The sequence below is a fragment of the Giraffa tippelskirchi genome, chromosome 7, assembly GCF_054371585.1.
Source record: "Giraffa tippelskirchi isolate mGirTip1 chromosome 7, T2T-mGirTip1v1.2.pri, whole genome shotgun sequence".
Lineage (NCBI taxonomy): Eukaryota > Metazoa > Chordata > Mammalia > Artiodactyla > Giraffidae > Giraffa > Giraffa tippelskirchi.
The window spans coordinates 907,012-923,251 of NC_137281.1; the positions used below are offsets into that span (position 1 = coordinate 907,012).

A 16,240-nucleotide genomic window follows, 5' to 3' on the forward strand; every position below is an offset into this window, starting at 1 on the left:
GTTTTTGGGAGTTCCCTGGTGGTCCAGTGGTTAAATTATATATATTAAGAAAAAAAGGAAAAAATACATAAATTGCCTCATCAATACTGCTTTCACGGTATTCACATATTATGAAGTGTGTTTATCTGAAATACTTAAAAATTTATCTCAAAATTTCTTCTTTGGGGAATTCTTCTTTGGGGAATTCTTCTTTGACTCACGTTTTATTTGAAAGTGTATTGTTTAATTCTCAGTATTTTGGGATTTTTCCAGATATCTTTGTGTTACTGATTTCCAGTTGTGTTCTGAGAAAACACATGCTATGATTTCTGTTGTTTCTAATTTGTTAAAGGTACGTTTTCTGGGTCAGGATGTGGTCTGTCTTGTGAATGTTATATACGTCAGCATGAGAAGACTGTGTTGTTTCTGGATGGAGTAAACTAGTAGTCTATAGGTGTCCATATGTCCAGTTATATCAAACACAACTGAGCGACTGGACTGAAGTCCACTTTCATATAACAGTCTGTGGCTTCCTGGGTGACTTAATGCCTTATAATTTTTAAAAATTCTAATTGCTTCTCTCTTTTTATTATTTTTCTCAATTGTCCCTCTGCTTCCACAGAGGATTGGTTCCAGGAGCCCCTGCCTATACTGAAATCACTGGATGCTAAAGTCCCATAGTCAGCTCTCTGATTCTAAAGTTTTTGCATTTATGATTCTTCCAAGTATAGATCCTATAGCCATGTGTATTTATTGAAAAATATCCATGTTAAAAAAAAATCCATATATGAGTGGACCCAAGCAGTTCTAACCCATTTAGATCCAGGATTAACTGTACCGTATGATTATTCTAACATGTTGAATATTTAAAATAATGTCAACAACACCAAACTCAGATACAGACTAACGATTGATGCTTGCCAAAGAGGGGTTAGGGTTAGGAAGGTCTGTTGATAAAATAAGTGAAGGGTGTCTGAAGTTATAGATTTCTACTTATAAGATGAATGAATTTTTGAATGTAATGCACGGCATGATGACTCGTTAACAAAACTATATCTTATAATTAATTAATTGATTGTTTATTTAGATGAGTCGCTTGTGGAATCTAGTTCCCTGAGAAAGGATCGAATCCTCATCCACCGTAGTGTAAGTGTAGAGTCCTAACCACTGGGCCGCCAGGAAAGTCCAAAAACTATACTGTATATTCAGATGTTTCTATGAGAGTGGTTCTTAAAAGTTCTCATCTTGGGAAAAAATTGTAACTCTGTTAACTCGACTTAATTTGTTAGTTAGTGCAGTGTATATGCGATGCTTAGTCACTCAGTTGTGTCCAACTCTTTGCGACCCAAAGGACAGTAGCCTGCCAGGCTCCTCTATCCATGGAATTCTCCAGGCAAGAATACTGGAGTGGGTAGCCATTCCCTTCTCCAGTAGATCTTCCTGACTCAGGGATTGAACCCGGCTCTCTTGCATTGCAGGCAGATTCTTTACCATCTGAGCCAACAGGGAAGCCAATATCAGATCATGTTACACAGTTTAATACAGTGTTGCATGGCAGTTATATGTCAGTGAAATTTTTTAATTCTCTGATGCTCTTACTTTCTCTATGAAACCCAGATTTTAAACAAAAGTATTTATTTTTATTTATTTTGGCTGCACAGGGTCTTAGTTGCAATATGTGGGATCTAGTTCCCTGACCAGGGATTGACCCCAGGCCCCCTGTATTGGGAGCATGGAGTCTTAGCCACTGGACCACCAGGGTAGTCCGAAACCCAAATTTTTAATTGATGTCATTTTTCATCTGTCTAAAGAACTTCCTTTACTATATTCCCACAATTTTTCTGTGTCTATGAAAGTATTTCACCATCACTCTTAAAGATTAATGTTACTGATATGAAACTCTAGATTGGGGATGTCGACCCTCCCCAAACCCCATCATAATCACCACACCCACTGCATTTTAAATATTTTAACTCCACTCCATTTTTATTTGCCTGATTTCTGAGGAGAATTCAAATGTAATTGTTTTTGTTGCTTTTCTATGGATAAGGTATTTATTCCTGTGGCTTCTTTGAGGATTCTTTTTCATTTCCTGCAATTGAATGTGATATACGTACCTGTAGTTTTTTTTAATTCAATCTGTCTGATGGTTTGTGAGCTTTTTGGATCTATGGGTTGGTATCTAACATTAATTTGATTGAAATTTCTCCATCATTATTGCCTCAAGAATTTCTTCTGTTCTTTTTTCTCTTTCTCTTTGTCATGTTTCCATATGTGTATGTTAAACCTTTTGTAGTTTTCCCACAGGTCTTGAATGTTCTGGTGTTTTCTATTTTATTTTCTGTCATTTTTTGTTTGGTTTTTAGTTTTGGAAGTTTCTACTAAGAGAACATCAAGCTTAAAAATCCTTTTCTCAGTTGTGTTCAGCCTATGAATAATATGGGCATCACAGTCATTCTTCATTTCAGTTACAGTGTTCTTGACTGTAGCTTTGTTTTTTGGCCCTCTGTTAGAATTCTCATCTCTCAGCTTACATTGTCCTTCTGGTATTGTATGCTGTTTTCTTTATTCTTTAGCAGAGGTTAATTAGCTTGTTCATAATTATTTTATATTCCCAGTGTGATCATTCTACCATCCATGTGATATCTGATTCTGGTTGTGAATCTTTATCTCTTCAAACTCTGTTTCACGGGACACTGCAGATATTCAGTAGGCTCCATAGTCGCAAAAGTGTTAGATAAATTAGACTCTGCCATTACAATTATTAATATGTTTTGTTGGAGATAGAGTCTTAAAATTCCTAAATTCCATCCACTGTCCATCCTTTTCCCTGGATCCACTGGATGTTTTTTATGTAATATTTAAATATTGTATATTGTGTACTAAGTTCCTCTGGGACAGTTTTAGCATTCACCCCTCCTGACTCAGTTAGAAGTTGTATAGTTTGTGTCCCATGTAGTCTTTCAGCTTGCAATGGAGAGTCCTTGGGGCTTCACGGTATGGACATCACTCTGGTCTCAACATAAAGTGCTCAGAAGTACCCTGGGGAAATGAACGGCAGCTGGGTGAGGGCTTGATATCAGGTCTGTGTTCAAGTCATACCAGAAAGAATGACTTTCTTCCTTTGGACAAGTGTCATGGTGCCATTGTCAGTGGCTACAAATCACTTCTCTCATCTTTGTCTATCCTTGACCTTTTGTCAATTTGCCATTTCTACTACTTACCAGTTTTAGTCTCACTGCAGCCTACGATTCCTGCAACTGCTTCCTCAATTTGACTCCAAGCCTATTTCTGAACATACTCTTGGGCAGTGGTTATTTCACATGTCCGACATGGATTTGTGATGTCATCCCTTCCTCCAAAAAAGTCAACAAGGACTTCTCTACCACTTCTTTGTTTTCAGGTTCTTGGCATGGAGTCCAGGACAAGGAGACACATTTTGAACAGAGCAAATCTTCAGAAGGAGTCTCAAAGATGAGGACTTCCAGCACAGGTTTGTCTCCTGAGAAGGTCCAGCTCTGTAAGATGTGCATTCTAGTCTTGAGAGGCAGTTTGCATTTGGCTGAAGAACAAAGAACAAAGAGCGGGCAGAAAACATACACGTGTGGGTCATGTGGGAAATGATTCTGTTTCACTGCCAACATTCAGCAGCACCAGAAGCAGCATGTTGGGGACAAATCCTGCCAATATGATATGGGCAGACCCACATTTAAAAAAAAATATTTATTTATTTGTTTATTTGGCTGTGCTGGGTCTTAGTTGTGACACTTGGTATCTTTTAGTTGCAGCATGTGGGATCTAGTTCCCTGACCAGGGATCGAACCCAGGCCCTCTGCATTGGGAATGAGGAGTCTTACCCACTGGACCACCAGGGAAGTCCCCAGACCCGCATTTTTGAAAACCTGAGCAACCTATGCAAACAGGAATTTCTCTACCAACATGGAGATTGGGAATGACTTCATGGCCAACATGGCAGTTCATCAACAAGCCTCTATTACCAGCAAGCAACAAAACAGCAGTAAAGTGCATGAAGCTGTCTTTCATAGTGGAAAATGTCATCAAAGCTGGAGAGAAAGCAAGATAGTCTCCAGCCCCACAGATATACTTGTTTAGGATGAGAGAGTCTTCACTAGTGAAGGGATTCGTGAGTTAAGCAAATGTGGGGAAAGTGAAAGTCGTTCAGTTGTGGAAGTTGCTCAATTGTATCCAACTCTTTGCGACCCCATGGCCTATACAGTTCTTGGAATTCTCTAGGCCAGAATACTGGAGTGGGTAGCCTTTCCATTCTCCAGGGTGTCTTCCCAACCCAGGGATCAAACCCAGGTCTCTTGCATTGCAGGCGGATTCTTTACTAGCTGAGCCAGCACCCAAAGAAATAACCTTATTCAGCACCAGAAAGTTCATGCTTATGAATTGTGGAAAATTTTTTATCCACAATTCTGGCTTCCTTGCACATCAGAAACTTAACTGTGGAGGAACACTTTATGACTGCTGTGAATGTGGGAAAACCTTTAGCCTAAGAAGGTACCATTTCATTGAACATTAGAGAATTCATACTGGAGAAAGGCCTTATGAGTGTAATCTGTTAATACTCTTTTAGTACACTTTCTGGCTTCTGTTATCATCAGGGCATTCACAGAGGAAAAATGCTATATAAGTGTAGTGAATATGGGACATCCTTTAACCAAATCCACCACCTCAGTTCTCATAGGAAAATCCACACTGGAGAAAAGTCTTATGAGTATAGTGAAAGTGGGAAATCTTTTACTACTTGCTCTAGCCTTTGGTATCATCAGAGAGTTCACACTGGAGAAAGGCCTTTTATGAGTACAGTGAATGCAGGAAATCTTTTAATAATAAATCCAGTCTCTTTGATCAGCAAAGAGTTCACACTGGAGAAAGGCTTTTTTGAATGCAGTGAATGTGGGAAATCTTTATCCAGAAGACAAAACCTCCATATCCATAGGAAAACCCACACTGGAGAAAAGCCTTATGAGTGCACGGAATGTGGTAAATCTTGTACCCAAAAGTGCTACTTGATTTGCCATCAGGGAGTTCACACTGGAGAAAAGGCCTTATGAATATTGTAAATATGGCTGCCTGTGACACCTTCTAGATTTCTAGATTCATGTATTCTAGATATACATGTTAATATATGATACATTTTGGGCAGCCTTATTATTCATCATTGTTTCTCACATAGTTGCACACAGTCACTGACTATGCAGGCAAGAGGGCATTTTCTGAGGTGACCAAAACAAGTGCTTTCCTCTTGTTCAGCTGTATCAAGCCAGCCCAACATCATCTTTTCAAATTCCCAGTCATGGTACTGTAGACGTTTTCTTTTCCCTGACCATAGCTTACAAAATGATTTCAGCACCTCAGGCTGCAGGCATTTAAAGAGTAATAGGATAGTATTTTTTTTTTAACTTCCATTTACAGTGGCTGTCGACTGGGGTTGTCCTCCAGGACGCTGACATTATGTCCCTATATTTCAGTGCTCAGTACCATTAAAGATTGAAAAGCTCTGAAGCGCCCTCCCCCCATTCCGTCATAGACTCGGCATCTCGTTAATAAGGATGGCGCCCCCCTCCACCTCAGGTGATTTCTCAGCGCTCCTCGCCCGGCTGTTTGGCTTTTTTCCATGCTCCTTCCAGTGTGGCCCTATTGCTTGAGGCCGTGTCACTACATTACCCGAAGAACTTGGGCTAAGGTGAGGTTCAAACGATGAAAATTCAGAAGCTGGGCATTTCCTGGAAACCGAACATCCGGGAGTGGGACTTCTGATGCGTTCGTGAGGGACATCTTGATTGTTGCTGAGACTGTGTAGTGGGTCGGGAACTGGAGTGCAGTGTTGGGAGGGAGGTGGGGGGCCAAAGGCGGAAGTAGAGGCTTTGGGCGCACTGCACAGTGTTGGGTCTTAGGGTCGGAGAGGTTGCTATTGGCGGGGAGTAATTGAGTGGAATCCGACACAGTCAATCCACCGCGTCAGCTCCGCTCTGCCCACAGGCTACCATGGCGGCGGCTGCGCTGCTGGCCCCATCTCAGGTAACGCTGCGTGCTCTGGGTTCTCCCCTGCCCGTTTCCCAAACGAAATCCAAGCCCCATGGTGAGAGGCTGCTTGTCTAGGACAAGGAGGGCTTCAGCGGTGGTGTTCCTATTTCTGACAGCCAGTGTAATGAGGTCAGGATGAGAGTTGGAGATGCAAGTGAAGCAGGAACATTGGGGAATCTGAAGTCCATCCTGTTTCTGCAAGGAACGAAGTTTCAGACCAGGCTGCAACTGGAATGGTAGATGAGAGTTGTACCTTCCTTCTTAGACCTCTTGCAGAGGTGTAGAGTTCTGAGCATGGGAAGGATGTCATCTGAATTAGGCTTTTAAAAATTCTCCAAAGCCTATTAAGTGGAAGAGAAGTCTATTGTTGGGTGATGAGTCTGAAGCAGATAGCAGTTGCAGCTTTTCCATGGTCACAGCTGATAAAAGGTAGTAGTGAGGATGGAGGAACCGAGAAGACATTAGGCAGCCACCCTGCCATTACCTGGCTTTGGTACCAGGCAGCAGTCCTGGGAAGACCTGATCCTGGAGCACTACACTGCCCTGGTCACTTTCTGACATGGCCTGCCGTTTCCACAGTTTCCCAGGGCTGTAGAAGCACTTTTGGTAGATGGAAGTTGTCCCAGTCCCTCACTTGTTCTCACCTCCATGCACACATTTTCTGTATTTGAGAAGGGACTTGGGGCTCTTCACCTGCAATCCTCCTAGACCTATGGTTTGGGGACCCTGGAGAATTAAATGCTCAAGGTCCTGAGTGTAGGCCAGGTTGTAAGAAGAGGGTGGCCATTTCCTACCATCTGGAGAAGGAAATGGCAACCCACTCCAGTATTCTTGCCTGGAGAATCCCATGGACAGAGAAGCCTGACAGGCTACAGTCCATGGGATCGCAAGAGTCAGACAGGACTTAGCAACTAAACCACCAGTACCACCATTAATGGAAGGAAATGTGGAACTGGTACCAGTATGTCACTTCTAATGTGAGGCTGAGACAGGTTAGGTAAGTGCAGGTGGGATGTGAGGGCGATCTGGTTGCGACATCTGTCACCCCATTGATCGCCAGGGTTGATTCGGCTGATCTGGCTGGCTAGGCGGGTGTCCCCTTCCTCCCTCACCGCTCCATGTGCATCTCTCCCAAAGCTGCGCGCTCGGTCGAAGAGGACGACCATCCCCGATAGAGGAGGACCGGTCTTCGGTCAAGGGTATACGAGTAGCTGAGCTCCCCTGCTAGAACCTCCAAACAAGCTCTCAAGGTAAGTGCAGGTGTCCTTTTTTTCTTGGCGGGAATAAACAGCAGGTAAGGGCGGGATTTAGGCTTGAAATGACTACCTACATATTCTGGAGACAACAGGAGTTCCATCTTTTAATTTCATGGCTGCAGCCACCATCTGCAGTGATTTTGGAGCCCAGAAAAATAGTCAGCCACTGTTTCCACTGTTTCCCCATCTATTTGCCATGAAGTGATGGGACCAGATGCCATGATCTTAGTTTTCTGAATGTTGAACTTTAAGCCAACTTTTTCACTCTCCTCTTTCACTTTCATCAAGAGGCTCTTTAGTTCTTCTTCGCTGTCTGCCATAAGGGTGGTGTCATCTGCATATCTGAGGTTATTGATATTTCTCCCAGCAATCTTGATTCCAGCTTGTGTTTCTTCCAGCCCAGCGTTTCTCGTGATGTACTCTGCATATAAGTTAAATAAGCAGGGTGACAATATATAGCCTTGACGTACTCCTTTTCCTATTTGGAACCAGTCTGTTGTTCCATGTCTAGTTCTAACTGTTGCTTCCTGACCTGCATACAGATTTCTCAAGAGACAGGTCAGATGGTCTGGTATTCGAATCTCTTTCAGAATTTTCCACAGTTTATTGTGATCCACACAGTCAACGGCTTTGGCATAGTCAATAAAGCAGAAATAGATGTTTTTCTGGAACTCTCTTGCTTTTTCAATGATCCAGTGGATGTTGGCAATTTGATCTCTGGTTCCCCTGCCTTTTCTAAAACCAGCTTGAACATCTGGAAGTTCATGATTCACATATTGCTGAAGCCTGGCTTGGAGAATTTTAAGCATTACTTTACTAGCGTGTGATCTAATGACAAAAACAAGGACTATCTGGGGCTAGAGCAAGAAGGTAGGTATTGACAGATGAGGCTTTATTATTAAGTGGAAGGTCAGCCAGGTGAGTAGGGTATAGGTGAATCAAACTGGTGGGTCAGAGGATGTACAAAGAGGAAGAATACAGCCATTTTGGGTATCCTGATTATCCACCATTGTTTCTCACTTAGTTGCACACCATCACTGACTATGCAGGCAAGACAGCCTTTTCTGGGGGACCAAAGTGTTTTCTCTCTTGTTCAGCTGTAGCAGGCTTGCCCAGTATCAACTTTCCATATTCCCAGTCAGAATCCTGTAGGCTTTTTTCTTTTCCCAGACCATAATTTACAGATGACTTGAGCACTTCAGGCTGCATGCATTTCAAGAGCAATAAGATAATGTTTTCGGTTACCAATATCCATTGGTAGCTAGGTCCATCGGTCAGCTAGATCACATCTCTACACTTCAGTGAAGAATATCATTAAAGACTTAAATTCTCTGAAGCACCCTCCCCCTATTTCGTCATCGACTCCCCATTCCTTTACTGAGGACGGAGGCCCCCGACTTTCCCCCGAAACTCACGTGATTTCCCAGGGCTCCTCGCTGTGCTGCTTGGCTTTTGGCCTTGGGTTTCCAGCGTGGCATCGTTCCTTGAGGCCTTGGCACTACATTACCCAGAAGAACGTGCGCTAAGGCGAGGCAGAGCCCATGTAAACTCAGAAATGCGAATTTCCTGGAGGCCGAACAGCCGGCAGTGTGACTTCCGGCGCGTTTGTTTCGACGTTTTGTTTGTTGTTGAAACCGTGGGGCTGGTGAGAAACTCACGAGTGGGGAGTTTGCAGGGAGGTGAGGGGCCTAAGGCGGAAGCGGAGGCTTTGTGCACAGTGTCTGGTCTTAGGGTCGGGGAGGTCGCCTTCTGCGGGGAGTTATCGTACCGAAACCGACTTGGTCGCTCCACTTTGGAAGCTTCGCTCCGCCCACAGGCTCGAATGGCGGCGGCTTCGCTGCCGCCGCCACCTCAGGTAAAGGCTGTGCTCTGCGTTCTCCCTGCCCCCTTTCCCATCAAGGTGTGAATGCCCCTTCGCTTTATCTCAGGACCCTCTTCCACGACAGGCTGAAGGCCTCTTTCAGTCCTTCACGGGTGGTGTCCTTATTTCCGAGGACCTGTGTAATGTGTGGGTGAGGCTTTGAGATGCAACTGAAGCAGGGATGTTGGGGAACCTGGGGTCCGTCCAGCTTCTATGAGGAGCAACGTTTGCGGGTAGGCTGCACTTGGAGTGGCAAATAAGTTGTAATTTCCTGCTTAGACCCTCTGGAAGCGGTGAAGAGTTTTGAGCACAGGAGGGACGTCATCTGAATTTAGGTTTTTAAAATTAGGCTCCAAAACTGTTCAGTGAAAGAAAAATCTGTTGGTGGGTGATGAATGATTTCGGGCAGAGGGAATTTCTGGCTTTTCCTTGCTCATAACTCGTAAGAGGGTGGAGTCACGGAGACCTTAGCCAGCCACCGTGCCATTACCAGGGCTCTGGTCCCAGGCAGAAATCCTGGGAAAGTTTGAGCTCCTGGAGCATCACCCAGGTCACCTTCCTCCGTGGCCTACCCGTTCCCACAGATTCCTAGGACTGCAGAAGCACTTTTGTTAAATGGAGGTTGTCCCTGTCCCTCAATTAGTCTCAAGCCCATGCACGGATTCTTTGTATTTGAGAAGAGTCTTGAGGCTCTTCACCTGCCATTCTCCCAGACCCTTGGTTTGGGAACCCTGGAGAGCCCCATGTTCAGGGTCCTGAATGCAGGCCAGGGTCTGTTGAGATGGTACCTATTTTCCATCATCAATGAAAGCAAGTGTGGAACTGGTCACTTTTAATGTGAGGCTGAACTGGTTTAGGTAAGTGCAGGTCTTTTTTTTTTTCCTGGTGGGAATAAACAGTAGGGAAGAGCATGATTTTGGCTTGAAACGACTACCTGCGTTTCCTGGAGCCAGTGGGAGGGTCAAATCAAATGAGGGAGGTTTTTTTTTTTACTCCAGGTTTCAAGAGGCTCCATATGACTGGGCAGTGGGGGAGATGTGCAAAAAAGTTGGATGGTGGTTTTTCGGGAGTGAGTTTGTTCATTGTCTTATTTGTCCCTGTTGTACCAGGGCAGTGTGACCTTTGAGGATGTGGCCCTGTACTTCTCCTGGGAGGAATGGTGTCTTCTTGATGAGGTTCAGATACGCCTGTACCTTGATGTCATGCTGGAGAACTTTGCACTCGTGTGCATGCTGGGTAAGGCCTGCACGTTCACCTCCCTCCTCTGAGCTAGGCTCTGCCATTCTCCTTTTCCCCTGGGGCAGGTATGTCCTTCTCACATATGGGCCATGGGCACTACTTTCTCAAAATGCTGAGTTGTGTCCTGTGGTTAGTATGGCTGGGAAGAACGCAACCCTGCCCCTCAGTGCCAGAACACCTGTATCCCCAAATTTGCAGCTGCGGATTCAGGATCAGTAGTCGTTTTGTTTTTTTGTTTTTATAATTTTCTTAAAATATTTTGTTCAGTTCACAACTTTATGTTAATTTTTGCTGCACAGCATAGCTACTAAGTTTTTTTTAATATATACACACACACACATACACACAGACATATATATATATTCCTTATTTGTTTCCCTTAAGGTTTATCACGGGTATTGAATATGGTTTCCTGTAATATGACATCAGGACCTTGTTTATTCATGGTATGTTTACTAGTTTGCATCTGCTAATCCTATACTCCCAATCCTTCCCTCACTTACCTCCCTCCCACTTGACAGACACAAGTTTGTTCTCTATTCCTGAGTCTTTTTCTGTTTCCTAGCTATGTTTATATGTAGATATGTTTTGTCATATTTCAGACTCCATAAAGAAGTGATATCAAGTGGTATTTGTCTTTCTCTTTGTGCCTTACATCATTTGCAAATATTTTCTCCAAGTTTTAGATTGTCTTTTTTTGTTGCTTTTGTTTTGTTTTTAGAATACTTTTTACTTTTTTAAAAAAATTTTTGGTTGCATTGGGTCTTTGTTGCTGGGAGGGTTTTCTCTAGTTGCGGTGAGCAAGGTTTACAGGTTGGTTTCAGTACTTGTGGCCTGAGGGTTTAGTTGCCCTGTGGCATGTAGAATCTTCCTGGACCAAGGATCTTACCCGTATGCCCTGCAGGTAGATTTTTAACCACTGGACTGTCAGGGAATTCTTGACATGGATTCTGTTTATTGATTTTTGAATGTTACATTATCCTTGTGTACCTAGTAATAATCCCAGTTGGTCATGGTATATAATTTTTTTTTTTACAGTTTATGATTCAATTTACTATTATTTCGTAGAATGTGGATCTTTTAGCTGAGGCATGTGAACTCTTAGATGCAGCGTGTGTTATCTAGTTCCCCGACCAGGGATGGAATCTGGGCCCCTTGCTTTGAGAGTTAGGAGTCTTAGCCAATGGACTACCAGGGATGTCCCTCCTCTTTCATTTTTTTCCCTTTTGTTTCATTTTTGATATTAATTTGTGTACTGCCTCATTTTCACAGTTAGACTAGAATCTTTTTTATACTATTAGTCATTTTAAATAACAGGGGTTTTTGGAGCTTTGTTGATTTTTCTGTATAGTAGTTTCATAGGGTAAAAGCACAGGTCATTGATTTTAGGTTTCCTTTTGCTGTATGTGCATTCAGTGCTGTGAACACTGCTTTCACTGATTTTGAGAAGTGATGTATTTATTTGAAAATACTTAAAATTTTTCTTCAGTTCAGTTGCTCAGTCATGTCTGACTCTTTGCGACCCCATGAACCGCAGCACGCCAGGCCTCCCTGTCCATCACCGACTCCCGGAGTCCACCCAAACCCACGTCCATCGAGTCGGTGATGACACCCAACCATCTCAGCCTCTGTCGTCCCCTTCTCCTGCCCTCAATCTTTCCCAGCATCAGGGTCTTTTCCAGTGAGTCAGCTCTTCACATCAGGTGGCCAAAAGTATTGGAGTTTCAGCTTCAACATCAGTTCTTCCAATGAACACCCAGGACTGATCTCCTTTAGGATGGACTGGTTGGATCTCCTTGCAGTACAAGGGACTCTCAAGAGTCTCCTCCAACACCACAGTTCAAAAGCATCAATTCTTTTACGCTCAGCTTTCTTTATAGTCCAATTCTCACATCCATACATTATTACTGGAAAAACCATAGCCTTGACTAGACGGACGTTTGTTGACAAAATAATGTCTGCTTTTTAATATGCTGTGTAGGTTGGTCATAACTTTCCTTCCAAGGAGTAAATGTCTTTTAATTTCATGATTTTGGAGCCCAAAAAAATAAAGTCAGCCACTGTTTCCACTGTTTCCCCATCTATTTCCCATGAAGTGATGGGACCAGATGTCATGATCTTAGTTTTCTGAATATTGAGCTTTAAGCCAACGTTTTCACTCTCCCCTTTCACTTTCATCAAGAGGCTCTTTAGTTCTTCTTCACTTTCTGCCATAAGGGTGGTGTTATCTGCATATCTGAGGTTCTCCTGGCAATCTTGATTCTAGCTTGTGCTTCCTCCAGCCCAGTGTTTCTCATGATGTACTCTGAGTATAAGTTAAATAAGCAGGGTGACAATATACAGCCTTGACGTACTCCTTTTCCTATTTGGAACCAGTCTGTTGTTCCATGTCCAGTTCTAACTAAAAGTTTTCTTAAGATTTCTTTTTTGACCCATGTTTTATTTGAAAGTGTATGGTTTAATTCTCAAAATTTTGGAAATTTTTTCAGCTGTCTTTGTGTTACTGATATGTTTTCTTTGAAAGTTGCTCAGTCATGTGCAACTCTTTGTGACCATGGACTATGCAGTCCATGGAATTCTCCAGGTCAGAATACTGGAGTGGGTAGCCTTTCCCTTTTCCAGGGGATCTTCCCAACTGTGTTACTGATTTTTGTTATAATTCCACTTGCTCTGAGAAAAGACATTGCATGATTTCAGTTGTTTCAAATTTGTTAAGGTATGTTTTCTGACCTAGGATGTGGTCTATCTTGTGAATTTTATATGTCAGCATGAATAGACTACTTGCTGATTTTGGATGGAGGAGACTAGTAGCCTTTAGGTGTCCTTACATCCAGTTGATGATGGTACTTTTCAGTTCAACAGCATCCTTGCAGATTTCTGTTTGCTGAATCTGTTCATTTCTGGTAGAGGAGTGTTGAATGAAGTCTCCAACTATTATATCTGTTTCTACTTGTAGTTCTGTTTTTCCTCATGTTTAAACATTCTGTTGTTAGGCACATAAATGTTAAGAATTGTTTTGAAATCTGAAAAATTGACCCCTTTATCACTGTGTTATTCTCTTTATCCCTGATGACTTTGCTTATGTTAAGTCAGCTTTGTTATTAACATAGTAACTCTTTCTTTTTTTTTTTTTTTTTAATCTTTTCCTCTTTTTCTTGGCTGTGAGACATGTGGGATCTTAGTTCCATGGCCAGGGATTGAACTTGCACGCCCTGCATTGGCAGTGCAGTGTCTTAACCACGTGGCTGTGAGAGCAGTCCCACCACTTTTTCTGTGTGTATGTTAGCCTTTCTTTCTCTGTCAGTTAACTTGTTTTTCTTATGCATGTTTCTATTTGCAGTTGGTTTCTTGGAGAGAACATAGAGTTGACTCCTGTCTCTGTATCCACTCTGATAATCTCTTTTCATTTGTTCATTGAGACTATTGATGTTTAATATATTGATGTAATAGGATAAATGTCTAATGTGTTTGTTACCATTTTCTACTATTGCCCTTGTTCTTTATTCCTGCGTTAATCTTCCACTCTTCTTTTTGTTGGTTTAATCGAGCATTTGTATGATTACATTTTCTCTCCTTTGCTAGCATATCATGTATACTTGTTTCTTTTTCTCATTTTAAAGTAGTTGCCCTAGCGTTTGCACTGTGTATTTACAACTGATTGAAGTCTGCATTCATATAACACTGTATGGCTTCCTGGATGATTTGAATACCTTATAACTAAAAATATTCCAATTGTTTTCTCTCCTCCATTGTATTATTGTTCTCAATTGTTCCTCTGATTCCACACAGGATTGGTTCAGTAGCCCCTGAATATACTAAATTCATTGGATGCTGAAGTCCAATAGTCAACCCTCTGATTTTTAAGTTTTTGAATTTATGGATTCTCCAAGTATAGATCCTGTAGTTCTGCGTGTATTTATTGAAAAATATTCATGTTAAAAAAAATCCATTTATAGGTGGACTTAAGCAGTTTTAACCACTGTTATTCCAGGTTTAACTATACTACATGATTATACTAACATGCTGAATCTTTAAAACAGCATCAACACCAAACTCAGATACAGACTAAGGATTAGTGTGTCAAGTGGGGGAGGATCAATAGATGAAATGAATGAAGACTGTCAGAAATTACAGATTTCTACATATAAGATAAATAAGGTTTTGGAATGTAATGCACAGCATGGTGACTCTAGTTAAAAAAGAACTGCGTCTTATATTTAATTATTTATTTATTTAATTCTTTGGCTTCATGGATTGCGGGATCTAGTTCCCCAACCAAGGATGAAATCCTCTCCCTCTGTAGTATAAGGGCAAAGTCCTAACCATTGGACCCCCAAGGAAGTCCCAGAACTGTACTGTATATTTAGAAGTTTTTAAGAGAGTCAATCTTACTAGTTCTCATCACAGGAAAAAAATTGTAACTCTATATGCTAACTAAACTTATTGTGGTAGTCATTGCAGTGTGTACATATATCATATCATATATTACACAGTTTATAGAAATACACTGTTACATGGCAGTTATGTCAGTGAAATTTTTTAATTTTCTGATGTGCTTCTTTTCTCTATGAAACCCAAATTTCTAATGTATGTCATTTTTCATCTGTCTAAAGAACTTTTTAAAATCTATTCCCACAATTTTTCTAAGAAGGTATTTCACCATCACTGTTAAAGATTCGTATTTTGGATATAAAATTCTAGATTGGTGATGACCCCCTCACCCCCACACAACCACTGCAGCCCCTGCACTTTAAGTGTTTCACTCCATTCTGTTCTCACTTGCAAGATTTCTGAGGAGAATTCAAATGTAATATTGCTTTTGTTGCTCATCTGTGGACAACACATTTATTCCTGTAGGTTCATTCAGGATTCTTTTTTTTTTTTCCTCCTGCATTTGAATGTGATATGCCTACATGTAGTTTTTTTCGCATTAAATCTACTTAATGATCTGAGCTTTGGGGATCTATAGTTTGGTGTCTAATCATTCATTTTGTAGAAATTTCTCCATCATTATTGCCTCACAGATTTCTTCTATTCCTTTTTCTTTTCTCTTTGGGATGTTTCCATACATGTGTTACGTCTTTTGTAATTGTCTCACAGATCTTAAATGTTCTGGTGTTTTTTGTTTTATTTTCTGTAATTTTTTGTTTGTTTTTCAACTTTGGACATTTCTCCTGGGAGAACATCAAGCTTAAAAATCCTTTTCTCAGCTGTGTTCAGTCTGTGAATAAGCTCATCGCAGTCATTCTTCATTTCTGTTATGGTGCATTTGACTATACCTTTCTTTTGGTCCTCTGTTATTTGGAGAGTCCTTGGGGCTTCATGGTATGGACATGAGTCTGGTCTCAGCATAAAGAGATCAGCGTTAGACTGGAGAAATGAATGGTGACTGGGAGAGGGCTTGATATCAGGTCTGTGTTCAAGTCGTAGCAGGAAGAATGACTTTCTTTCTTTGAACTAGTGTAGTGCCATTGCCAGTGGCTATAAATCACTTCTCTATTTGTAAACGGTCTAGTCTTGATGTTTTTTCAATTTATCATTTCTGTTTCTTCTCATTTTTAGTCTCACTGCAGCCTGGCATTCATTTCCTACCACCTCTCTAAAGGACTTATCTAATGTGGCCTTCACCCTGTTTGCCACCTAATATTTACTGACATTGTTTATATACCCTCAAACATTAAGCTATCCTTCAATATTCTTTGAACACCATATAGCCTTTTCTAATTGGATTTTCTGAGGCCTGGATATACACTTCTACTTCCATACAGTATAACAGGTCACTAGCACATTTGAATTAGAGAAGGAAATGGCAGCCCGCTCCAGTGTTCTTGCCTGGAGAATCCCAGGGACG

At 41.7% G+C, this 16,240-nt stretch overlaps 1 protein-coding gene across 2 annotated transcripts in view; it reads left to right on the forward strand.

Moving 5' to 3' along the window:
- Window positions 1-8,726: 8,726 nt before the first annotated feature.
- The window catches only part of LOC145514432 (uncharacterized), a 43,928-nt gene continuing 36,414 nt past the window's right edge, over window positions 8,727-16,240 (forward strand). Inside the window, exons 1-2 of one of the 2 annotated variants that reach the window (XM_081512209.1) lie at window positions 8,727-9,144; window positions 10,260-10,386. In XM_081512209.1, coding sequence (XP_081368335.1) covers window positions 8,845-9,144; window positions 10,260-10,386 — 427 coding nt within the window. In that variant the 5' untranslated portion in view covers window positions 8,727-8,844. The remainder of the gene's footprint in view (window positions 9,145-10,259; window positions 10,387-16,240) is intronic. The other variant, XM_081512210.1, reaches the window with a different exon arrangement.